General features: G+C 37.5%; 1 protein-coding gene across 2 annotated transcripts in view; it reads left to right on the top strand.

Moving 5' to 3' along the window:
- The window catches only part of BRWD1 (bromodomain and WD repeat domain containing 1), a 111,507-nt gene that overhangs the window by 54,260 nt on the left and 30,326 nt on the right, over nt 1-26,921 (top strand). Inside the window, exons 18-27 of one of the 2 annotated variants that reach the window (XM_045813545.2) lie at nt 2,176-2,361; nt 5,085-5,268; nt 8,021-8,114; nt 11,064-11,168; nt 17,960-18,054; nt 19,762-19,951; nt 21,389-21,514; nt 21,612-21,719; nt 23,700-23,824; nt 24,479-24,561. In XM_045813545.2, coding sequence (XP_045669501.2) covers nt 2,176-2,361; nt 5,085-5,268; nt 8,021-8,114; nt 11,064-11,168; nt 17,960-18,054; nt 19,762-19,951; nt 21,389-21,514; nt 21,612-21,719; nt 23,700-23,824; nt 24,479-24,561 — 1,296 coding nt within the window. Of the gene's footprint in view, nt 1-2,175; nt 2,362-5,084; nt 5,269-8,020; nt 8,115-11,036; nt 11,169-17,959; nt 18,055-19,761; nt 19,952-21,388; nt 21,515-21,611; nt 21,720-23,699; nt 23,825-24,478; nt 24,562-26,921 lie in introns of both variants that reach the window. The other variant, XM_045813544.2, reaches the window with a different exon arrangement.

The following is a 26,921-nucleotide window of genomic DNA, read 5'->3' as shown; positions in this document are numbered from 1 at the left end:
TCCCAAGCTGCTTTCAGAATTTTCTCTTTGTCTCTGAGATTTCTAAGCTTTACTATTAGATGTTGGGGTGTTGACCTGTTTTTATTGATTTTGAGTGGAGTTTTCTGAGCCTCCTGGATTTTGATGTGTTTCCTTCCTCAAATTAAGGAAGTTCTCCACTATAATTTGCTCCAATTTACCTTCTGTCCCTTTCTCTCTTTCTTCTTCTGGGATCCCAATTATTCTAATATTGTTTCACTTTATGGTATCACTTATCTCTTGAATTCTCCCCTCATGATCCAGTAGTTTATTTCTCTTTTTCTCAGTTTCTTTATTCCCCATTTGGTCTATGTCACTAATTCTCTCTTCTGCCTCATTTAATATCCTAGCAGTTAGAGCTTCCATCTTTTATTGCACCTCATTAATAGCCTTTTTTATTTCGACTTGGTTAGATTTTATTTCTCCAGAAAGGGGTTCTCTAGTGTCTTGTATGCTTTTTTAAAGCCCAGCTAGTATCTTTATAATCATTATTCTGAACTCTAGTTCCGACATCTTACTAATGTCTATATTGATTAGGTCCCTGGCAGTCGGTACTGCCTCTTGTACTATTTTTTTAGGTGAGTTTTTCCGTTTTGTCATTTTGTTGAAAGAATAGATGAACAAGAGAAAAACGTGCTGAAAGGGTAACAATGACCCCAGAGAATTATATACTAAACAAATTAGAAGAGACCTGAAACGGGGTGGGGGGGGAGGAAGAGAGAGAGAGAGAGAAAAAAAGAATATGATCAGGCTGGTGAACAGAAGAGAGCCATATACTAGATTTGGGGTGTATTTTGGTCAGAAGAAACTGCATCCCAAAATTTTAAGGAAAGAAATATATGACTGTACGACTATAAAAATGAAAATTAAAAAAAGATAAAAGGAATTGATAAGTTGGTTGAAAAAAGAAGAAAAATTTAAAGAAAAGAAAAAATAAAAGTTTAAAAATTAATGTTGAAAGACTAAAGAATCATGGGAAAAAAGCCATGAATTCTGTATGCTGTATTTCCCTAGTGCTGGAGTTCTGCAGTTCTTGTTGATAGATAAACTTGGTCTTGGCCGGATGTTCTTGCTGATCTTCTGGGGGGAAGGGCCTGTTGCAGTGATTCTGAAATGTCTTTGCCCCAGGCGGAACTATTAATTTCAGTCTGTTAGGGGTTCTCCTTATAAGTTGCTGGGGGCTTAGACTGTGTTATATGTTATGTTCAAAGAAGATGCATTTTATGTGGGAGGATATATAAGGAATTGTTTGCATGAAAAAGTTAGTGTTCAGATAATTTTCCAGACCCCACAACCATCTAACACTTTTTATCCATTAATATTAAGTGAACCTGTTATTTCAAAAATAAAGCAGCAAAGGCACTTTTAAAAAAGCTGATTTTGTACTTGAAGAATTATGGGTACCGGCTATGCTAAAAGCATACGGAAGAGATAGAGTAACTTAAGCTTAGTGGGAGAGGCATGTGTAGTTACCGTCCTCAGTGGCACCTGCTCTCAGGACTCTTGGGTTGGGGGAGCTACAGTTGTAGTTTGTTGAAGAGTGTTACCCTTTTTTTAAATTAAGAGAGTGGAGGAGAAATGCCACTGCTTTTCTCTACATCAGAAATCACACGTTGCTTTGGTCTTGTCAGAGACCTTGGGAAATAAGAGTTTAATGAAATATATCTTATGTAAGGCAAGGGGGGTGTTAGTGTGAAACAGAAATATAAAGCTTCCACTGAAACTTCCACATGTTTACATGTGCTCACTTCGGGTTTCAATGTCTTTGTTGAGGTTTGTAGTGTTTGGTATAAAGGAAGAGTTTCGTGTGTTTTGAATCTTTTTTTGATCCAATTAGTTATGATATAGGATATTTTTAATGGCTTATTTTTTTATTTTTTAAATTTTATTTTTTTTTAACGATTTTATTAGAGAAAAAGAGAGAGCGCACACATGAGCAGGGGGGGAGAGGGAAAAGCAGGCTCCCCACTGAGCAGGGAGCCTGGCACGGGACTCGATCCTGACCTGAGCTGAAGGCAGATGCTTAATGACTGAGCCACCCAGGCACCCCTAAAATAAATCTGATAATTGCTAATATAATTTTAATTGTAGTCTTCTGAAAGTTTGTTTTCCTGTTCATGTTTACTATGATTTTGTATCATGGTTGTATATTTACAGGTGATGGAGAGGTGATTGAACAGATTATAAGCCTACAAACCAATGATAATGGTGAACGAAGCCCAGAGTCTAGTGTTCTTGATGGAATGATAAGACAGTTGCAGCAGCAGCAGGATCAGAGAATGGGAGCAGATCAGGATACTATTCCAAATGGACTTCCAAGCGGAGAAGAAACACCTCGACGAGGTAATATATATGAGAAATATTTTGACTTAATGTGGCTGAAATTGAAGAGTAAATGAAGTCATTGTCAGGTACATGCAGTATGAAAAGTTTTAAGTGTATTTTATTTATTTATTTTAAAGATTTTATTTATTTGATAGAGACAGCGAGAGAGGGAACACAAGCAGGGGGAATGGGAGTGGGAGAAGCAGGCTTCCTGCTGAGCAGGGAGCCTGATACAAGGCTTGATCCCAGGACCCTGGGATCATGACCTGAACTGAAGGCAGACACTTAATGACTGAGCCACCCAGACGCCCCTAAGAGTATTTTATAACTCCAGTGGTGCCGCACCACCGCCCGCGGAGCCGTGGCGTGATTCGGGAGAAGGAAGAGGCAGAGACAGGTTAGCCGTGAAAGAAAGCGTGGGTGCAGGGGACACCTGCAAGCGTGCCACCGCCGAGAGTGCGATTGCCCCGAACAGCTGCAACCTCACGTATTTATTGGCGGTAAACAATCAAATACAATCAAGGGGAGTCTCGTGATCCTAGTGAATAGTAGTACATCACGGGGAAGGTAGCGGGATTTGATGATGTAACATTCAGCAAGTGAGGCCTATTCTTAAACATGTTTCTATGGACTTCGTGGGGTCAAGAGCAATCAGGTTTCGGTTGGGGTTGCGTTCCACCCTTTAGCAGACCCAGAGTTCCTGGCGGCTCGTTATCTGAGGGAATTTCAGGAAGGGCAGCGTTCCACCCTGAGCAAGCCAGACATTCCCAACCGCTCCTGGTCTGACGTTTACGCTAAAGCACGCAGGGTCACAAACATGTTTTCCTGTTTTATCCTTAGCATAAGCTCTCGGCCAGGGGCTGCTGCATGGTAGTCTGAAGGTAATTTCATTAGGTGTGAAGTTAATATACTAGCAAATGGACATTTGATTTTCAAGTACTTCGAAGGGCTATTAAAACCTTTTGTGCTCTAAAATAAGGGTATTTGCAAAATTGTATTAAATGAGTAAAGAAAGTTGTTTTTTTTTTTTTAAAGGAAAACTACAATTCTAGATTTCCCTTTAAACATTTAAAAAAAAATTGGGTAGATCATGAAATGTTTCTTACGGAATCAGAAGGCTTAAAGTGAATTTTCAGGGTGAGGTTCTTGATCCTGGAATATAGTACTAGTTACTTCAGTAGTGGGAGTGATGGAGGGGAGCAGACCGTGGTTCCGCAAATGAAGACTTGCTGGGGAAGATAAATGCCTGTGGAAGATGGGGGGAGCCTCCAGTGCCACAGAGGTCATCCCTGTCATGTCACACCTATGCGGGGTACTTGGCTACGAATTTCAGTATCTTTCCTTGCCAGATGTTTCCACTTGTCTGTGGAAAAGAAAAAGCAAATTCTCCCAAGAGACAGGTTAAATATTTTGTGCAAGAATATTACTTCGAGTTGATGCTGTGTTCTTCTCTGACTTGCTTTTTCCCTTTGACGGTGTATTCTACATATCATTCCGTATCCACTCACAGTACTTCCTCATCCTGTTTTATAACTTCATAGTACTTTCTGTAATTAATCTGTTTATGAGCAGTTGAGTCCTCAGACTTGCTATTTATGAGTGATGTGATGAATAACCCGTGCATATGTTTTCTTCATGTTGTTGGAGAACAATAATTTAATGTGGGCAGTTAAATTTAGAGTTTATTGTTGGTTCTCAATTCAAAACATGTTTCTTAAATATCAATACATTCTAATATTTGGATTAGTAGGGGCCTTTAAGGGGTGGGGTGCCTGGGTGGCTCAGTTGGTTAAACATCCCAACTCTGTCAGCTCAGGTCTTGATCTCAGGGTTTTGAGTTCCAGCCCCACCATATTGGGCACCATGTGGAGCCTACTTAGAAAAAAAAGGGTCATACAATGTTCTCTTCAGTAGATGAAGTGTGGTGCAATGCAAGTTGGTTCACATTTGATTGGTAAACAGAGTGTCGTACCTAGAAGAACACAAGGGGTTGTGTTCAGTCATGTGGATTTTGCCCTGGCCCAGGAGAGCTGGCAGAGGGAGTAGAATTTTATAGCCTCCTGCAGGCAAGGATATAGCCCCCAGTTTCTCTGTTACATCAATAGCAGGAGCCCCTTCATCCAGTATTTTAAGGAAGCAAACACTTTATCTGGGATACCTGCTGCCACATTGGTCTCCATCCTTCATCCTGCTGACTTGGACTCATGGGGGGTTGCCCTACCCACCTGATCGGTTCTGCACAGTCTTGGGGTTGTCCTCCACTCTCTCAGCTCCAAGTCAAGTGCTGCCAGCATTTCCCCACTCTGCATGTTGTGGTTTTAATATCCACTCTGGCAGCTTGCCTGCCTGAGTAGCTCAGATTATCTCCTAAAGTCACAGGTAATGTTGGTGTTCGAGCTCTTGTTATGAAGCCATCACAGCTAAATTTTCCAAAAAGATGTGTTTTTAGTGTACAGTTTTGAAGAAGGCAAAGCCTTTAGGATGGCAAGTATAGCATTATAGTAGAAAAGATCTGTACATTAAAAGATTTCAGGAAGTCTAGTAAAAATGGAAGTTGAAGTTAATGTTTGTTTTGTATTCTGTATTTTGATCCCAGGTACATTATGATTCTTTTTTACAAAGTGTTTTGGATTTGTATTTTTGGTTTGTATTTATTAAGAGGATTGTATATGCCTATTATGTGTTAAATGCATATTAGATTGAAATTTGTTTTGGAATCAATTTTGACAATTTTCCTGCAGGTTTTAGAAGACTGAGCTTAGACATCCAGTCCCCTCCAAATATTGGTCTGCGTCGTAGCGGACAAGTGGAAGGTGTTCGTCAGATGCATCAGAATGCTCCTCGTAGTCAGATTGCTACGGAACGGGACCTGCAGGCTTGGAAACGAAGAGTGGTTGTACCAGAGGTACCACTAGGCATATTTAGGTTTGTTTTAGGATATCTATTAATATTGTTTCTTTTTACAAAAATATATCTATATGGTTATTTACATGTTTTTTACTCCATTAGTGGTATAAGTAATCATATAAATATATTTTAGTAATGGGTTGGAATCCATTTTAATTGTGGTAGGAAAATGTCGAAATTGTTCTCTAAGGTTTTACTATGGTAAATTTTTTTCTTGACCATTCCTATTCCATCTTTACAAATACCTGCTTTTCTGCCTTCAGTGTTACTTTGAAATAAATCCCAGGTGTGTCATTTTGTTCATAAATATGTCTATGTAATTCTAAAAGATAAGGAATTGTCAATGTGAGCACAGTGCCATTATCATACCTTAAAAAAACAATTCCTTAACAGAACCAAATGTCCAGTGTTTAAATTTCCAACTGTTTGATGTCAGCAAGTCTATTTCTTCAGTGGCATAATTTTGTCAAAAGGCATGTAATATGTATTTTTGTTCCGTGATGTTGGCAGGCATTGGTGCTCACTGGGGAGGCTCATTAACTCATTAGGGGCCATAAAACAGTGACCTCTCAACTCTGTGAAGTCTTCATTTGTTACAGTGGACACTTCTAAAAAAGAAATTTACCCAAATGTACTGTTTTATTATCTAGTGGTAAAGTTCGTATAAAAAAGACAAGATAGATGCTTATTTTGCTTTATTTACCTTCAGAATGAAGATTTACTCCCTTCCACCCCCAGTAATGACCAATTTGTGTTTGTGGTCTTCACTCTATAAATCACACTGCTGTGAGTTAGCTTATTTCTAATATCCTTATTAAGTTTTTCCATCTCTGGCCAGGAGGAGCCTCTTCAAGGTGCCTCCTGAGTCCTTTTGAAATGACAGTGGTATCCTGCTGTAGTGCAGTTGCTGCCAGGCATGGCGAAGTGTCACAGGTTCATCTTCTAAATTTCTCATCCTGGATGTGGAATCATTCTTGAAGTAGCCTGATTTTCTTGTAGTGGGAAGTATTGTGTAATTACAGCCGGGCAGTAGGGTCTTTCTTGGTACTGAGGTGTAACCTGATTTTTGAGTTAATGAAATGGAGGTAGTAGATGTTGCTTTCCACTGATATCTGAAATGTTAAGTGTTCTGTTACCTCTCAGAATAACTAATACCTTGAAGATAATTTTGTAAAGGTATGCCCTTCTTGTGTTTAGGCAGAAGAGTTTCAGTGATTGGTGGAGGAATGTAGTACTTACATATTGTATGGTGAATTTAAGGATGTTTACAAATACACAATAAAATAATGAAAACCAAAATCTGGTATTGGGATGAGAAACACAGAAAATCACCATCATCTATGTACTATGCCATAATTAAGACTTAGAATTGTATCTAAGTTGCATAGTCATCAGAACCAAAAGTGTCATTTTGGGGTACTTTTTATTGTTGAAACCAAGGGAAGCAAACTAGTAGCAGGAGTGAAAGACCTGAAGAACAGTTCCTTAAACAGGCATATATTTATTCTCTTAACATGGAAGACTGGAAATAGTTTTAGGCTGGAATCATGGTGCCCCGGTTAATCAGGGACTCAGGCTCCTCTGTTTCTGATCTCCATCTTAGAGTATGGCTTCCAGGCTTAAAGTCACCTCAAAGTCCAAGATAGCTGGACTTACACAGTAGCCATGATACATCTGCTTTTGTGTTGGAGGGTGGGGGTTTAGGCCAGAAAAAAGGAAGAGAGACAGAGGCAAAAAGGACATTTCTTGTTGAGGGGCTTCATTTAAGCATCCTTAATGGTCGCACGTGACATTTTCTGTTCTCCTAACTCATTGACAAGAATGTTGTCATATGGCCATACTTAGCTACAGAGGAGGCTAGATGTAGTTATATTTAGGGCAGCAAAGAGCCTAGATAAAAACTGAGATTCTGTTTCAAATGAAGAAAAGGAGAATGGAGTTTTTGCATCAACTAGCAATCTCCTATAATAAAATTCTCCCCAAGAAGAGTGTAGCTTATTATAGTGCTGTATTCTAAAATACACGTGAGATTTTGTAAGGGAGATGCCGAGTGATCTAATAATGGTCAGTGCCCTTATGGCAGTCCTTTTAGTGGGAGCAGTGGGAATTTACATACCTATTTACTTAGGGTGGCGTTTGATGAGGATCAAGAGAAAATTAAAAAGTTTTGTTTTCCAGCTATAAAAGTAGTATGTGTCCATTGTGAAAAACTTAGGCAATAGATGAAAGTGTGAGACAATCATTGACTCTAAGGTGCAGAATGATGAGCACCCAGTATTGCTTCCCAGTAGACACAGTTCTGGTTGGGGCTGGATTTCATGCATGTAGTTTGTCTTAATTCAGTAATCATAGAAACTCTCTTCATTCTGGTCATGCTAATTCTGTCCATCCTGTGATCTTTATCTTTTTTCTTAACTAACCATCTCATTTAGCCATGGAATTGCACAGAGTTGAAGATGATACTCATGAAGGCCTTAGAATGTTCCTTTGCTTTATTATTGATTGAGAGTGAAGTGTATGTAGTGTCAAATAAATCTTATGGAAAAAGAATGACTTCCTAACTGCCTCTGAGATTATATTTATATTAAATTTGACATAAAGTATAGCTTGATTTGTTTTATTATAACTTTAAAATTTTGTTCTGTATTTATTTAAAAAGTATATAACTTTATGATGCCCCAAATCATAATGATTATTTTTCTGCCCTTTATATCCTTTACTTTATCCATCAGTTCACTAACCAATATATACTGGATACTTAAATTTGTAGGAAGTTGGAAGACTTCAGAATAGAGAAAGGTGAAGAGGAAAGAAATCTTTATATAATAGGAAGAAAAAGGAAGACTCTCCAGCTCACACAAAAGGTAACCTAAATTCTGTTTTCTTAGGAATAACTAGAAATTAAACTTGAATTTGTGCCTTTTTTTTGATCAGTGAGAATATTAGTAACTTTTGCCCGAAGTAGGATATTTCTTGCTCATGGTCTTCTGTATGGGATTTAAAATAGTAGACATAAGGTTGCACAGCTATTAGGAAAGAGTAGTGTGAAACTTGAGGGAAGGAAGTAGTAGCCTAATGCCTATCAGTGCTAAAGGGCTCTAGAAAACTACTGTCTGATGACCACGCAGGTTAAGAACTGGAACGTTACAGGCCCATTGCAAGCATTTCAGGTCCATTCCCACTCACTGACTTCCACAGCTAGCCAACCATTTGACTTCTAAAACTGCTGGTTAGTTTTGTCTGTTTCTGAAGTTTATCCAGATGATGCACATTAAAAAAAAAAAAACTTAGATGTTACAATGGTTTGTGACCCTCTAAAGCTCATTCTGCCAAAGAAAATCTTATTCCTTAATATTTAGTTTCTCTTTTAATTTTCATGGTCATCACATGAGCAGCATTAACATTGATTCCTGGAAGATGCATGATGTTTGCAAGATCAGTGCCACAGAACTTTGTTGGAAAGTGGTTGTGTTTCCAGGGCTTGTTCTCAGTTGACCGTTCAGTCAGATGGCCTGTCATGACAGATGGCCTGTGCATGCCTGGCTGCCATGACATGCCTTGTCGTTTAAGCTTGATGCTTGATAATTTTGTATATGGCTTCGGCCTTGAGAATGAAGTAAAAATAGTTTTTATCTTTAACTTAAAAGTGATTTAACTCATTATGTCAAGTACTGAAAAGAAAAAAAAATTTCATTGAGTTTCTTCAGCCTGAGTTAGGGTGTTTACTCATGAAAAAAATTTGAAAGTAAAATTCACTAAAATAATTTTTAAGAAACTAATAAATTTTTTCAGTTTTACTTTTGCTGGAAGAATAAGTTTTGGAAGATTTTTAAAAATTTGATTACATTGCTGTTCTTTATGTATTCATAGTTTTCTGATTTGGATATATTGATATATTACGGTCTATGCAATTAAATTATATTAAATTCAAGAAATAGTTATAAAGTTAAATGTGCTTTAAATTTTTCAATTTAATCTCTAACTCAGAAATTATTCTTAATCCTGTATTGAGAAAAAATCTGATAAGCATTATACTTAACCATCTTATGTACAAAGCCCGGTTATATATAGTACGTAAACACTGACCACATGCATCCGTGGCATTCCATTTTGTGGGGGATCAAATTAGGAAAAAGTTCAGAGTTTCCTGTAGGGTAGTGATGTTGCAAAAATGTCGAGAAACATGAAGTGGAACCCTGCAGTATGCAGTCCTTTGTATGTGGCTTTGTCATTTGGTTGGATGAGATTTAATGAGATTTATCCCTGTTGCTGTGAGTAGGTGAAATCCACTTATTTTCATTGGTGTATAGTACTCCCCGATGAACATGCTGCTGTTTGTTCAGTCTGTTCTTGAAGGACATTTGGGTTGTTTTCATGTTTGACTATTAGTCCTAATTCTCCTTTCAACATTTTGTATGTATCTCCTGGTATCTGTGTCCATGTTTCCTTTAAGTATATGCCTTGGAGTGAAATTTTTGGATTACAGGATATGCATGTATCCCACTTGGTAGTTTGTGCCCTGTGCCATTTCAGAATGATGGCACTTCTACCTGTAGTGAGATATGTGTGAAAATTTCATTATGTTTAGATTTCGCTCTTTCTGCTTGTTTTTCTTTATATGGTTTACAGCTATATTATTTGGTGTGCACATGTTTAGAATTTCCTTTTTCCTTACTGAATTGAATCTTTTCTCAGTATGAATTTTCACCCCTTATTTCTAGTAATATTTTATTCTCCAAATTGTTTATACAGCTATGCTAGCTTTCCTTTGGCTAGTGTTTGCATAGTATATGTTTCTCTCCTCCTGACACTGCAGTTACATGTATATTAGACTTCTGCTGATTCCCTTTTGTTAGGCTGCTATCTGCTTTTCTGAGTATTTTCTGACCTCTATTCCACTTCGTTAGTTCTATTTAGCTGTGTGCATTTTGTTTTTTGTACTCTTTTTTCCAATCTTGGGTCTACAGTTCTTTATAGGTTTATTAGGTAGATGTTCTCAAACTTATTTTTAAAAAATACATATATTTTGAGGGATTTTCTTGTAGTTCTTAATGGTAGTTTGGTCCACCTGTGTTAACAAATTTTAGCCACGAAACTCATTAATAGGAGTTTTTGTTTTAACAAAAATCAGTACTGACAAATTAAAGAAAGGACATTTGTTTTAAAACCAGCCAGTGATATATCAAAATGGTAAGTCAATTTGTATATCAATTCAAGGAATATATGCTTTCATTGAGTGATTTCACATACAACTTGGGTGTTTGAGGACTAGCATGCTCCCTCCACCCTTTAAAAAATGCATTCTGTTTTATTTAGATGATTTTGAAAGATTATTTAATTTTGTTTTGATAAAATATATTTTAAAAATTCAAGTGGTGCTGAAAAGTACTGAAAACCAATCCTCTAAAAATTTAAAACCTGGAAATAAGTGGGGTTAATACTATTTCTCTGTACCTGCATTCCTTAATGTTGGTGACAGCATCATAATATACGAATGTATATATTTTCACTTCTAAGATATATAATCTAAGGGGTATCCCTTTTGGGTTATTGTTGTTGTTATATTATTAATGGCAAAACAGTTAATGATTTAGTTTGGAAAATGCTGATCTAGTGTGTCTTCTAAGTACCTTAAAGGTAAAAATGCCAAGTTTAATTGTGTGTATTTGAATTGTTATAATTTTTATTTTTGCGGTAAATTCGTTTTGGAATTTGAAAGAATGCCCATCTTGCTGATGATTGTACTTATTTGGGTGTTGATTTTTATCTGAATGTTTGTGTTTCAGTCTGACTCGGTGGTTTTGCTGTCACAGTCTAGGCAGAGGACATGTAGGCGCAAATACCCAAATTATGGTAGAAGAAATCTTGGCCGGCTTGAGTTATCTTCTGGAAATGAATCTTCAAGCTCCATGAGACATGTGGGTTTTTTAACTTTAAATTATATAAAATAATGTTCACTAATTTTGCCTTAATTCCTTCCTTTGAGTCTGCCGAGACTAGGATGAATTTTTAGCAGCTTTGTTGAGATACTTACCATACAAGTATATAATCCAGTAGCTCTAGTATGTTAACAGAAGTGTGTCAGCATAACTGCTATTTAACTTCAAAATACTTTCATTGCCTCTAAAACGAAATCTTACACTTACTTAAAATTACTTCCCAGTCTATTCCTCTCAGCTCTTGGCAACCACTTTCTGTCTGTATGGATTGTTTGGCCTGTTCTGGGCATTTTATTTTTTTATTTTTATTTTTTTTAAAGATTTTATTTATTTTTTTGTATAAGAGAGAGAGAACGAGCATAAGCAGGGGCAGAGGGAGAGGGAGAAGCACGCTCCCCACTGAGCAAGGAGCCCAATGTGGGGTTTGATCCCAGGACCCTGGGATCATGACCTGAACCAAAGGCAGCCGCTTCACCGACTGAGCCACCCAGGCGCCCCTGTTCTGGGCATTTTATATAAGTGGAATCATACAATATGATTTTGTGACTGGCTTTTTTTTTTTTTTTTTTTTTTTGCTTAGCATAATGTTTCCAAGGTTGATCCATGTGTAGCATGTATCCATACTTGTTTTTGGCTGTTAGGAATAGTGCAACTTACTAACAGGTTTTTGATTGAACATAAGCTTTCATTTCATTTGGGTATCTATCTAGGACTCAGTTTGCTGGGTCATGTGGTAGCTGTATGTTTTAATCTTTTGAGGAATTGTTAAAACATTTTCCAAAGCAGCTGCACTATTTTATATTCCCATCAGTAACGTGTTGAGGATTCCAGTTTCACCACATCCTTGTCTACATTGTCTGTACTTTTTGATTTTAGCCATGCTAGCAGGTGTGAAGGAGTAGTTCACTGGGTTTGATTTCCATTTCCCTAATGATTAATGATGTGGAACATGTGCTTATTTCCTCTCTATCCTTAGGGAAATGTCTGTGCCCATTTTTCAGTTTGGTTGTCTTTTTTTTTTATTGCCATGAAAGTTCTTTATTCTGGATACGAGTCCTCTGCAGATACAGGACGTGGACATATTTTCTCCCATTCAGGGCGCTGGCGTTTCTTTTTTTTGATGGTTTGTTTCCTTTGAAGCACAAAAGTTTTACAGTTCAATGAAGTCCAGTTGATTTTTTTTTTAAACTAGTTGTTTCTGCTTTTGCTCTCATATCTCGGCCTTTCTCTAACCCCTTTGCTTGACTTTGAATAATCACATGGAATTATTGGTCTTCATTTTGATTTTTCGGGGGAAGCCAATATTTTTGTAAAGAGTCTTTAAAATTTAATAATAGAATGTTAATATTTTCTCATCAGTAATGTTTCGAGGCTTGAAATGTTCCATATGGTTGGACAAACAATTCATTTAATTCTGTTACAGAGCATTCAGGTAGTAGTTCAGCATCAGAGTTCTTCTACTCGAGCAGGTTGTTTACCCTTCCGGTGCCTCTGGCCAGATCTGTAGAAGTAGTCATTGGTAGCATATATTCCTGAGAGATGTGAGAACTTACTTGATTGTGAAGTGTCTAAAACAGTGCCTAATACCCAGTAATGCTAGCTGCTTGCTGTTATCACCAGCCTGTTAATTTAACTGACTTTGTTTTATGTAATGAGACTGTTTTTAGATTTTCTTCTTATTTATAGTGAATTGAGTATATTTTAACCCTTTCTTTATAGTTTTGGGTAATTATGATAAACATTCCCACCTATCCTCACTGTTTCTGGCTCGCTGTGTTTTTTCTTCGTTTGTGAATATTTTATTGTTTCTCCTTTTGTACAAAAGATAGAGCATACTATAGATGCTCTTTTGCTCTTGACTTTTTTCACTGAAAATATTCTTGAACCCACTCCATATCAGTTCTTAAATATCTTCCCTATGGTTTTTTAAGAGTTGCATCACACGTAATTTTGGACTTCTAACAGTTTATTTAACTACTGTCTTATGGGCATTTAAGACATTTCCAGTGTTTTTGTCATAAATAGTACCACAATGAATAATCTTTGTGTCTTTGTATGTAGTTTTGTCCTGTCAGAGATGTAATTTGGGAGTACGTTCCTGGGACTGGGATTGTGGGGTCCAAAAGATAGATGTCTGAGTTGTAGGAGACAGTGATACATTGCTGCTGAAGGAGGGTTCCAACTTGGCGTTCCTACCAGTGGTGCCTGGGAGTGCCTGTTTCCCTACCCATTAGCCAACAGAATGTGTTATACTTAACTTCTGCCAGTTTAATGGGTGAGGGATGATGTCTTAGTGTAGTTTCATTTTTATGTTTTGGCTGTTCTTTCAGTGTGATATATATAACATACAATTTATCATTTTCACTATTTTTCTGCATCCAGTTCCTTGGCATTAACTACATTTACAGTGTGTGCAGCCATCACCACTGTATGTTTCTAGTTCTAATCATCCCAGATAGACACTCTGTACCCATTAAACACTGACTCTCGATTTACCTCCTCCATCCCTGCTAGCCTTTCTTCTACTTTCTGTCTCTATAAATTTGCCTATTCTAGGGACTCCTGTAAGTGAAATCATGCAGTATTTGTCCTTTTGTCTGGTTTATTTCACAGAATAGTTTTATTTTGACTTTCTCATATTATATGTGCAGTTACTGGATATCTCTTCATATATTTAGAGGGTTTTTTTAAATCTTTATGCACTGTGTATTTATGTCTTTTGGTTATTCCTCTGTTACGTTTTTGGCCCCCCCACCTTAATTTTTTTCTTTTTTTTAGGGGGGAGGGGGCAGAGGGAGAGAGAGCGAATCTTAAGCAGGCTCCTTGCGCAGGGCAGAGCCTGATGTGGAGCCTGACGCTGGGCTTGATCTCAACCCTGAGAACATGACCTGAGCCGAAATCAAGAGTCAAGAGTCGGACACTTAACTGACTGAGCCACCCAGGCACATGCCTCACCTTAATTTTTAAAAGTTCTTTATGTACTAGGGATATGTTATTTCTTTCTCTGTAGTTTGTAAGGTGCTGGGTGTTTTCTGCCATTATGGCCTCTAAATAGTTGTTACTTAGCGTAGATGAAGGTTTCTGATTTCAGTAGATTTTTTTACACATCCTGCTGTGTTACTGAATTTTTGGGTTAATTTTATCTTTGAATTCTCTGAGGTTTTTCAGGTATCTTCTCCTTTGTACAGATACTTAGTTTTACTCTTGATTTTTGTACCTCCTACTGATTTCTCTTGTCTAATTGCTTTGCTCATTTCTTCCAGGCATTGCTAAATAGTAGTGGAGATAGTAGACTGCATTCCTGTTGGGGGATGCATGTCTACCGTTTTCACATTAATAAGTAAGATGCTTTATTTTAGGTGTCTGCAGTATACATACATATTTTATTTTGCTAAGGGGATATCAACTAATGCTTATTTTCTTATGTTCTTTTTCAAATACCAGGATTGATTATAGATTTTTTTTTCCTTTTTAAATCTTTTTTCCTTTTTAAATCGTCACTGGTATCAGTCTTACAATTTTTCTCTTTATATTTGTTAATTTGGTGTGTTTTTAAGTAATGAGGAACTTTTTAAACTAATGCAAACATAGATAATGTGGAATGTTAAATCTACCTGACCTTTTAAAATAAATCATAAGGGGTGCCTGGGTGGCTCAGTTGGTTAAGCAACTGCCTTTGGCTCAGGTTGTGATCCCAGGGTCCTGGGATCGAGACCCGAGTCGGGCTCTCTGCTCCCCGGGGATCCTGCTTCTCCCTCTCCCTCTGCCGCTCCCCCTGCTTATGCTCGCTCGCTCACTCTCTCTCTGTCAAATAAATAAACTCTTTTAAAAATTTTTTAAAAATAAATCAAAATTTTGTGGTTTGGTAGTTGGTGTTACTTCCACTGGTATGAATTCATTCACCTGTGTTGTTGCAGTGAGGTGAGGGAGGGGTGGCTCTTGTTGTGGATGGGTGGAGATGGGGGGGTTTGTGGTGTGTGTATATGTGTGTGTATGGCAGCAGGATAGAGATTGTGGCATTGTGTATATGCATGTTGGTTCCATTCCATTTTGGTTTGGAAAGCACTGATGGTAGAAAAAGTTTACGGGCTTTGTAGTTAGACAGATTTCTAATTTCCAGTTCCTGCACTTACCCTCCTGTGACCCCAGGCATGTAACTTTACTTTTCTTAGCCTTAGGTGTCCCTATAGATGAGGAGCTAGTAATGTACACGTGGAGACTTGGGAGACAATACAAAACTCTTAGGCAGGGTGGATCCATGTTTTGTGGGGTTGAAGCTTGTGTAATTTTAGGGACTTTTTTTTTTTTTTTTTTTAAGAAAAGTAAGTTTCAAGTAGATACATGCTGCTTTGATAGGCAAGTTAAATCAGAAGTCTCTAAAACTTAGTGTCGTTAGTTTTCTTAATCCTGCCTCTGTTAACAGGTGTTTGGAGACTTGGGATAATACATATAAGACATTTCATAAGGTGTATGGTTTCTAGGTAGTAGCTTTTAAGAATTTGTTATATTACTGTGATTTTAAAAAAAGTCCATGTGACTTTTCACTGACTGAGCCACCCAGGCAGCCCCCAAAGCAGATATTAACTTGAGATTTTGTCTTTTGAGTTTTGGTTCTCATGGACATTTTCATTATCCGTTATTGAAGCTCCTAACGTAAATGCTGTTGCGGGAAAAGGTCCTGCTCAGTTTCAACTGCTTGGGCTCCGTGGCCGGAGCTTCCGGTGGATTGCCGCCTCGGTGCTGTGGGAGTCGGAGAGTTGTTTGCTCCCTTCTCTTCCCTTTATGGGGTTTAAAAAAAAAAAAGTTATGAAGCAGTTTTAGGTTTACAGAAAAATTATGCAGTGAGTACAGTGAATTCCCATACACTCTCGTCCCTGCACGCAGTCTGTCCTATTAGTAACATCTGGAATTAGTGTGGTACATTTGCTGTGACTGGTAAGCTGACGTCCCTGGTCTACGTTAGGGATCACTGTGTGTTGTAGAGTTCTCTGGGTTTTGACAGATGTATAATCTGCCATATCAGTATCAGACAGAATAGTTACACTGCCCTAAAACCCCGCTGGGCTATACTTAATCATTCCTCTCTCCCTTCTCCTGAGCCACTGGCAATTACTGATCTTTTAACTGTTTCCATAGACTTTTCCAGAATACCATTTAGTTGGGTTATATACTATGTAGCCTTTCGGATTGGCTACTTTCTAGTAATACGAGTTTTAAGTTTCCTCTACAACTTTTTGTGGCTTGGTGTTTCATTTCTTTTTAGAACTGAATAATATTCCATTGCCTGGATTTACCACAGTTTATTCATTTCACCCGCTGAAGGACATGTTGCCTGATTCTAAGTTTTGGCAATTATGAATAAAGCCGTTATAAACTTACATGTGCAGGTTTTGCGTGGACCGTATTTTTAATGCATTTGGGTAAATACCAAGGAGCATGTTTATTGCATCACATGATGAGGCCTTGTGCAGCTTTGTAAGAAACTTCCAGACCTCTCCCAAGTGGCCATGTTATATTTTTCATTTCCATAAACAGTGAATGAGAGAGACCCTATTTCTGTATGTTGTTGTTAATATGTCAGTTCTTCCCAGCTTTATCTGTAGAGTCAACACAATCCCAGTCAAAATCCCAAGTTAATTTTGTGGATATTGGCAAAGTGATTCTAAAGTTTATTTGGAGAGGAAAAAGACCTAGAATAACTAACAGGATACCGAACAATGTAGTTGGAGGACTGACACTACCTGATATTAAAGAGTTAGTATAAATCTATAGTTTTTAAAACATTATGGTATTGGTGAAAACGTAGACAATAGATCAGTGGAACAGAATAGGGAAACCCAGAAATAGACCAATACATATATGGTCAAGTAGTGTTTGACGAAGGAGCGAAGACAACTCAATGGATAAAGCATGGTTTTTTCAACAAAAGGTGTTGAACGACTGGATATCCACATGTTAAAAAAAAATCTAGACAGACTTTTCACAAAAATTAACTGAAAATGTATCATAAACTTAATACAAAATAGAAAACTGGAATTTCCAGAAGATAGCATACAGTAAAGTGTAGGGGACCTTGCATATGGCAGTGACTTTTTAGATAGTATATGAAAAGCACAATCCATTAAAGAAAAAGGTGACAAGCTAGACTTTGTTGAAATTAAAATCTGCTCTGGGAAAGATACTGTTAAGGGAATGAAAAGGCAAGCCTATAGACTGGGAGAAAATAGTTGTAGAGCTCCTGTCTGATAAAGGACTTGTATTTGTAACATACCATGAATTCTTAAAACACATTCATAAGAAAACAAAAAATCCAATTTAAGAATCAGCAAAATGTCTGACACCTCATAAAAGAATATCTATAGATCATACAGAAAGATGCACATCAGTCATAGGGGATAAGAGTAGAAAGACGAGATCCCATACCTATCACGGCCTAAGTCCAACAAAACGCTGAGAACATTTACATTGACTTTTTATGAGCTTCACTCAGAGAAGGGCTGGCTGTACTAACAGTGGTAGCGTTAAGTCTTAGGCTCTGGTGCCTTACGCCTTATTAAGAAAAATAATAAAGACATTTACCTTTTGTTTTTTTTAAGTCCATCTAATTCTTTTTCTTGTCGATGGCCTAAGATTAGGACAACGTGCAGGTTTTCTTGACTTGTGTTATTTAATCGCCAAGATCAGGATTTTTAGATTTTTATTTTTTTTATTTAATTGATTAATTAATTTACTTATTTATTTTATCTCCCTTCCCCACCCCCGACAAATAGGAGACTTCCTGTGATCAGAGTGAAGGCTCTTGTTCTTCTGAAGAAGAAGAGTGGAGGAGTGATCGAAGAAGTGAGAGTGACAGTGAGAGTTCGAGGTATCTGCTCTTCCTTGTTCCCATCTTTCCCACGGTTCAGTCATAGGCTTGGATGCATCGGGACACGGATGGCATTCAAGATGTAATAGCTCACATCTGTGGAACAACTGACTTTTTAGTACATTTAAAAGGAGAAGAAAACCAGATTAACAGCTATTTCTATAGAAAATATTTTGGGTATTTTTGACTACACGTTTGAGCTGGCAGGATGTCAGGTGTGTGTACTCAAAATATCGGTTTAGTCTTGTGCTGCATTTATAAAGAGTAGTATCCAAAGTATATGTGGTAAAACCATTGTTCTGCTTATTATTAGTTATTGCATGTGTTGACTTCTTGTTTAGTTTTGGTATCCAAATTTCGTGGGACCAGGATGTTAACATCTATTCCTCTTCTTGGTAAATAAATGTCAGCTTCACCTTGGCAGATGGTCAAGCCAGAAACCTAGACCTCTTTCTCTTTTCATGAACCTGTCCATCACTTCTAGGAGGATACCCCTGCCAAATACGACTCAGAGTATCTTCTTTTCTGTTGCCATTGGTGCTGTGCTTGTCTAGACTACCATACTGTACTCCCTGTTTCCTTTCTTGACTCCTTTTATTCTGTTATGATTAGGAGCTGGAGTGATTTTAGAATACTTGTCTGTTTTTTTAAATAAATTCATTTTTAATTATGAAATAAATGTTAATAAAATTTACTATCTTAACCATTGTTAACTGTATATTTCAGTAGTGTTAAGTACATTCATATTGTCTTGTACCCAGTCTCTGGAGCTCAATGCAAAAGTGAAACTATATACCCATTAAGAATAATTCTCCACTTTACGCTCCCATCCCCTGGCAACCACTGTTCTGCTTTCTATCTCTATATAATTACTATCTTTTAATTCAGCTTTTCTTGAATTTTATTATACAAAGTAGTTGCTCCTAAAATTTTTCTAAATAGCTCTTTTTGTATTAAACAGCTCTTGGAAATGTGTCTGTTAGTGTGTGTTTTATTGAGCCTGAGAAGTATGTGGTTGGCCAGTGATGGCCCAGTAGAGCCTTTTGTCATCTTTTTCTGTATTTGCTGAAGCTTGTCGTGGGCAGGGGGCTTGTTTTCTGGATCTAGTTTCCTGTTTGACTCTGCTTCTGCTCTGGGGTGGCTAGGACCAGTTCCTGTCATGGATCTTCTCTCATATCAGAGAAAGGTCCCCCTCTTGGCAAGAAGCTCTAACCACTTGCAGCTCTCTATTTGTTGTGGCTGTGTTTTCCTTGGGCTTCTAATCTGTTCAAAGATGGTTTTTCATTCCAGTTAAATTCTAGTCTATTCTTGAGCCACCTCTCACTTGGGGTGGGGGAAGGAGGGCCTACTCTTAACGGATCTGTGTGATCTCTCCTGTTTTTATAACTACACTCCACCTTCTGAAAGGGGAATCATTGATTGGCTCTAAATGTTGTCTTCCATGAGGTCTCCTATATATTATACTTCAAAAAAATTCTTTAGGCTTACATCCTTTCCTAATTTCCAGTGTCAGTGAAGGCTTCTCTCTTTCTTACGATCTCTGGTCATTTAAGTATTCGTTGATGGTGAAGGCAGATTGTTCAGGTTAAATCTTCCCAGGATCCGTCCTTCCTTCCCTCTTCATCTCTTCTCTTAATGTTACGTGACTGATTTGCTATTGGGCTTAGATTCTGGTTCCCTGCAAACTACACTGTTTTCATTTCCCAGTGACTCGTCATCTAGATACTCTGATTGGACTGCTGACGCAGGCATCAATCTGCAGCCGCCTCTACGGACGTCATCGCGTCGGCGAGTTACCCGTTTTTGCAGTAGTTCAGAGGATGAAATGTCTACTGAGAATTTATCTCCTCCAAAAAGGAGACGAAAGAGAAAGAAAGAAAATAAGCCTAAAAAAGAGGTAAGAGAAGTATATCTTTAAAAACATCTGTTTACACTTTTTATAGAGGTGTTTCTGTCCATATTTAGAAATTAAAGTCTTTGGGAAATTGGAACTTTTATATTCTTTTGACAGTGTTAAGTCATCAAGACTCAAATGTAAAATGGAATTTATATTTGGAAAAGTTATTCTATTATGAAGGCTTCTCTGTTGAATCTGCACCAGCTGGCCTTGGCACCTGCTCCTTCCCCAGTTTGACACTTAAAGGGGGAGCTCTGTTTTGCTCAGAATCCCACCATAACTCTTCATTTTCTCCTGTTAATTTCAAGACCAGAAATATGCTTCAGGGCATTTTAGGGCACTTTCTTCTTCTTTCATCTATTACTGCCGTGTTCTCCAGATGCATCTGACGTGTTCTCTTCCATTTGGCGTGTTCACACGCCTCTCCTAACGGTGCTGTCCCTGTTCCTGATCATACGTGCAGTGCTCGTGTCATGCAGGTGGCAGCCCTCGTTGAAAGATGCCAATCTTTGTTCTCGTTCTCTGTTGCTGTGTAACAGATGACCCTGACACTTAGCTCCTTAAAACAACAAACATATATTCATGTTTTGATGGATTGGGATTAAAACAACAAACGTATATTCATGTTTTGATGGATTGAGGGCTGATTAGCTAGGTGATTTTGGGCTCACAAGGTTGCAGTTATCACATTGGCTGGAGTTGGAAATTGTCTGAAGGCTTGACTGAAGCTTGCTGGTCTTCTTTGAAGCTTATTTATTGGGCAGTTGGCTGGTGAACTCAGCTCCTCACCACATGGGCCCCTCCATAGTGCTGTTCGGGTGTCTGCAAGACATGGTGGTTGATACTCTCTAGAGCAAGTGACCCTGAAGTGTAAGCAAGGGGTGAGCACTAATGCCTGGGACAGCCTAGTCTTTGAAGCCTCTCTTTGTCACTTCTGCTTTATTCTATTTGTTAGAAGCAATTCCAGCCCACCCTCAAGTGGAGGTGTGGCTGCACCTCTTGGAGAGGAGAGAAGGAGGATCAAAGAGTTTGTGGTCATGTTTTAAAATCACCAGTCTTAAAATCTCAAATCAAGAGGAGACTCTGTGATGATTAGTCCGTGGTGAAATTCAGAATGGTGTGTCAGAGCAGGCTGTCTGTCGAAGAGGATTTAGGTTGGAAATTAGGCCTTTCTGTAGTATACAAAGTGTTACGAAGAATCTATTAGAAATTCAGGAGATCCTAGGAAAGTGCGAGGTAAATCTACAGTGCTTTCACAAGTGATAACGTTTCTGTGTGTGTTACAGAACCAAATATGTAGACTATGTAAAAACTAATCATTAGGTAACATGCCCATAAGTAGTCATTCTCAGTGGTGAAGTTTCTTTTGTTTTTCAGTTAAACAGTACATGCATGCCCTTTCTATTGAACTAAACTTTGTTCTCTTCCCCTTGGCAGAACTTGCAGAGGATGACTCCGGTGGAGCTTACGAATATGGAACATTTATATGAATTTCATCCTCCAGTTTGGATAACTGACACCACACTTCGAAAGTCTCCTTTTGTTCCTCAAATGGGTGATGAGGTGAGAGTAATAAAATTTAAAAACATGAGTATGGGCCATAAGACAAAATATTTTACTATTAGGTTTTAATTTATTTTTAAATGCATGCTTTTTGCAGGTAATATATTTTCGACAGGGTCATGAAGCTTATATTGAGGCTGTCAGAAGAAATAACATATATGAACTGAACCCTAACAAGGAGCCATGGAGAAAAATGGATCTCAGGGTAAGGTGATGGTCTTATTAAGTTATTAAATATTTAGCACATGTATAGTTAAATATTTACAAATCCACTAAAAATAAACCTACTGGAGGCATAGTTCATTACTATCTTTCCATTGATTTCCTACTTATAAACATTTCTGCTATCACCTTGTATGCTTTAAGATACAGCAGGAAGACATGTTTGTCAGTGGGCAGTCCTTGTGTATTGCTGACTGGTGTATAAAATTGCGTGTTAGAGTCTTTCAGGAAGGCAGCTTGGCAGTATGCATCATTAATCCTAAAATGTGTATATCTAGGATACATATTCAAAAGAAGTGCAGCTTTTCAAGAGAGGAAATACAAATTGGAAAAAAGGTTGGACCCCATGCATAATAGACTAGATTGCTGAAAACACTTGAGTGCCCCCGTAATTAACCAATTTTATAAATTTTTTTAAAATAACATTTAAAGAAAGAAACTACCACATTTCAGCAAGTAGCAAAGGTTTTAGTTTGTTATCAGTTGTTCACATTGGTGACAGGGTCCATGAAACAGCCCAGGATTTCTGGAGGCTATTTGGACAATTGGAATTGAGACTGAGAAATATTTAGATGTTTTAATTCAGTGATTTTGCTTCCAGTAATTTAGGAAACAACTGGAAATGTGTGTATTTATAAGCAAGGCGATTTCATATCATTGTTTATAAAAACAAAAAATTAGAAAAAATTCAAATATCCTATGGTATTGAATGAATCAAATCATGGTACATTCATAGAGCTGACTACTGTGTAGAGCCTGCTGTATATTTGAGGCTTTTAAAATATTTGTTGAATGAACGACTGTTACATTTTATAATTTATTACTAAGAGGAAAAATGGGACGTGAAATGTTGTTTTTGGTTATGATAAAAATTTACAGACATATGTCTCAACCAAATTAATACATCAGAAAGTCATTGGTGACTATATGTGGAATAGCATTGCAGTTGATTTTTATTTTATTCTTTATACTTTTATGTTTTTGATACTTTCAGCAACTGTTGGGAGATGAAAACAGCTATGATAGCAAAGACAGCTGTTCTTAACTCCCCTTTAACTTAGTGACTGTCCTTGAACTTGGCTTGAGTCATGTTCTGATTTATGTATGTCTGTCTCACTTATTACTGAGTCTCTGAGTACAGTTGGTCCTCATTATTCACAGATTCCGTATTTGTGAATTTGCCTACTTGGTATGTTATTTGTAACCCAAAGTCAGTGCTCAGAATGCTTCCTGGTCATTTGCGAACATGCAGAGTGGCAAAAAATTTGATTGGCGTGACCAGCATGTTTCTAGCTGAGATAGAGCAAGGTGATGCCTTCTTATTTGAGCCCTCATCTCATAAATAAGAGTTCTTTTCGCAGTCTGTTGAATGCAACAGTAAAGAATGTTTACATTTTTATGCTTTTTGTTGGTGACTTACTGTTTAAAATAGCCCCCAAGTGTAGTGCTTCAAGTGCTGTACTGTGTTAGCACAAGAAAGTGATGACGGGCTTTATGGAGAAAGTGTGTGCGTTAGATAAACTTTGTTTAGACGTGAGTTATACTGCTTTGGGCTGTGAACTCAGCACTAATGAATCAATATATTAGATGAGGCATCTTTACACAGAAAAACACAAAACAGGATTGTGTATCTCTAGGAAGGGAACAAATCTGGAAAGAAATTCAGATTATTCACAGTATTTGTCTTTAGATATTGAGCTGGTCAGTGACTTACATGTTACTTCTTACACTTGTGGTATATTTTCTAAAGTGAGTATATTCCTTACATTAGAAAGAGTATTAAATGTCTGTCCTCAAAAAGATGTGAAGATTAACATTAGCAAAAATGATTGTAATTAATGTTAAATTGGAAGCTAAATTGTGAGTTGACTTAATGTGGCAATATGTGGAGAATTATAGTATTGAGGAATTGCTCTATTTTAACCATTTTAAACACTTACTCTTTTAAAAATATCTGTTGAAGGATCAAGAATTGGTCAAAATAGTTGGAATAAGATATGAGGTTGGGCCCCCTACACTCTGTTGCCTCAAACTCGCATTTATAGATCCTGCAACTGGAAGACTAATGGACAAATCTTTCTCTATTAGGTATGTGTTATTATTTTTTTAATGGAATTACTTAAATTTAGATTTTTCCTCTTGCTGATGAGCATGTCCTTTCCATAGCTCAGGGTAAATGGCGAGCACTGTGGACAGCCTGTGAGTTGAGGTTCTGGTAGTTGGGAATCCACTAGAAGTAAAGATCATGTGCTATGGCAGCAGTCAGGCATTGGCACGTTTTATACCTTTCTCCATGCCACTTAAATGTGTGGAGGATTCTGGCCTGGAGGGGACATTTCTTTTGTCTTTGTTTTTGAGAAAATGTTAGAATAAATATTTCGTTAGTCTGTTATGGTAGCCCTTAGCCACATGTGGCTCTTGAGCATTTAGAATGTGGTAGATTTCAGTTGAGTGTACACACTAGATTTTGAAGACTTGTTCTGAAGAAAAAGGTTATGTAAAATATCTCATTTTTACTGATGACATTGTGAAACAGGATTTAGGGTATGTAGGGTTAAATAAAATACTCCCTTAAAATTAATTTTACTAGCTTCTTTTTACCTTTTTTTTTTAATAAAAAGGTTAGTTGAAAAATAAAAATTACAAGTGCAGCTCCCATCCTGTTTCTTTTTGACATTGTTGCTCTAGACTGTAATAATCTGCTACTCACGGAGTTCAACAATTTTTTATATTTCTGTTTAGATACCATGATATGCCAGATGTTATTGACTTTCTTGTATTGCGTCAATTTTATGATGAAGCAAGACAGAGGAATTGGCAGTCTTGTAAGTTCATCCTTATGAGTTTTATATGCCTTTAGAAAATGATCTCCCATTTTACTGGTCTATTTTTTTGGTTATGGTGCTCCCTATTATGGTGGATGCAAAGATGTAAGTTGTGGAAAGATATGAGTGACTGAAGAGTGTCTTTTGCTTAGGGCTTGGTACTTCCTTCTCCTTAATATCCTTTTTAGCCCAGCACCGTTTCTTGTATTCTTACGGTAGCTGATGTTTTGAAGGGATTATTTCTTACTCATTGACTGTATGCTAGAGTTGACCTTTTATTTCCTTTCAGACTTCCCTGCACTGCATTTTTTCTGTCCTTTTACTGTGACTGGCATAATTCACAAAGTCATTCTATGATATAAAACAATCAGAAAGTTGAAAAATAATGCATATTTCACACTGATAATGTTCTGGTATACCAGAATATTTTACTTTAATGTCATATCAAACCAGACTTAAATAGGTTGACTTGAGGAAACCAGTCCTCTAAAAAATAAAAAATTCATAGAATATTTCCACTTTATAACCCTGAGACATCTGGCTGGATGAAAAAATAAAATTACCTCAATGTACATGCTAGCTTGACTGTGGTTTTTGTGGTGACCATTTAGGGTGGGCTGGTGGGCTCCTTTGCTTAGACTTGTGTAGTTATGTAGGTCATTAAACTCTACAGGACAAAATCGGTGATTGTAACCAGGCCAGGTAATACTAGTTAGCAACTGTAGTATCCCTTTCACAGGTATACATGTATTACTTTCAGTATGGAATGCTGTCTGGGGAGCTCATGTGTTGAGTTTGACTTAAATCACTTAGGATAGTTCAGTTCCTTCTCTTTTCATCAGTTTTAGTTTCTTAGAAATACTAAGTTTTACTCAGATCTCATATTAGAAATATTAAGTTTTAAATCTGGTATACACATTTGTAAATAATATTAAGACCTCATTAATTTTCCTAGTTTCTGCTGCCTTTTTTTTTTTAATTTTTTTTATGTTTTTTTAATTATATTATGTTAGTCACCATACAGTACATCCCCGGTTTCCGATGTAAAGTTCGATGATTCATTAGTTGCGTATAACACCCAGTGCACCATGCAATATGTGCCCTCCTTACTACCCATCACCGGTCTATCCCATTCCCCCACACCCCTCCCCTCTGAAGTCCTCAGTTTGTTTCTCAGAGTCCATAGTCTCTCATGCTTCATTCCCCCTTCTGATTACCCCCCCTTTCTTTATCCCTTTCTTCCCCTACCGATCTTCCTAGTTCTTATGTTCCATAGATGAGAGAAATCATATGATAGTTGTCTTTCTCTGCTTGACTTATTTCACTTAGCATTATCTCCTCCAGTGCCGTCCACGTTGCAGCAAATGTTGAGAACTCGTTCTTTCTGATAGCTGAGTAATATTCCATTGTATATATGGACCACAACTTCTTAATCCAGTCATCTGTTGAAGGGCATCTCGGCTCCTTCCACAATTTAGCTATTGTGGACAATGCTGCTATGAACATTGGGGTGCATATGGCCCTTCTCTTTACTACGTCTGTATCTTTGGGGTAAACACCCAGTAGTGCAATGGCTGGATCATAGGATAGCTCAATTTTTAACTTTTTAAGGGACCTCCACACCGTTTTCCAGAGTGGCTGTACCAACTTGCATTCCCACCAACAATGTAGGAGGGATCCCCTTTCTCCACATCCTCTCCAACATTTGTTGTCTCTTGCCTTGTCCATTTTTGCCATTCTAACTGTCTGCTGCCTTTTTCTCTAGGTACTACAAATAGGTAAATTATAGATAAATTCCCTGAGCCATCCCTATTTGAAATGAAAGATTGTCAGGGAGTGTGGATGCTGTTAGTGGACTATTTTTAACGGTAATGTCCACTCAGGTAGTCAGCATTATTTTGGGACTAGAGGTAAAGGAAATTTTTCTTGAAGAAAAACATCTAGCCACACACAGAAGCAACAAAAACCAAACTCAAGTCATCTGGAATGTGTGGGAATTAGCAAGTCCTATACCCAGATTCTGAAGAACTTTCAAGTTTCCCATCTATTACATTTCTCCAACTCCCATGATATCTAAAAGTTGGAAGCTGTCCTTTCATTCCACCAACCTGCACATCCAAAAATTGTTTTAAACTCAGTTCTCTGTAGTTAGCTCTGAGATGGATTCCCACTTGCCTCTTTTAATTTAGGGCTTTTTTTTTTGTGGTTGAGAAGTGAATGTACAAGATCTTCTAATGAATTCAATTTTTCCCCCCATAAAATCTTACCTGTTCTCTTGAATTTTGAGGAGTGCTATTAAAAGAAGTTGCTTGATTCTGATTTTCCTATATTGAGAACTTTACTCAAGTTCTAATGTACTC

Source organism: Ursus americanus, chromosome 4 (genome assembly GCF_024610735.1).
Source record: "Ursus americanus isolate L20-20 chromosome 4, mUrsAme1.1.p, whole genome shotgun sequence".
Classification (NCBI taxonomy): domain Eukaryota; kingdom Metazoa; phylum Chordata; class Mammalia; order Carnivora; family Ursidae; genus Ursus; species Ursus americanus.
The sequence above is the reverse complement of the archived record's forward strand: the minus strand, read 5'-3'. Positions and strand labels throughout refer to the sequence as shown.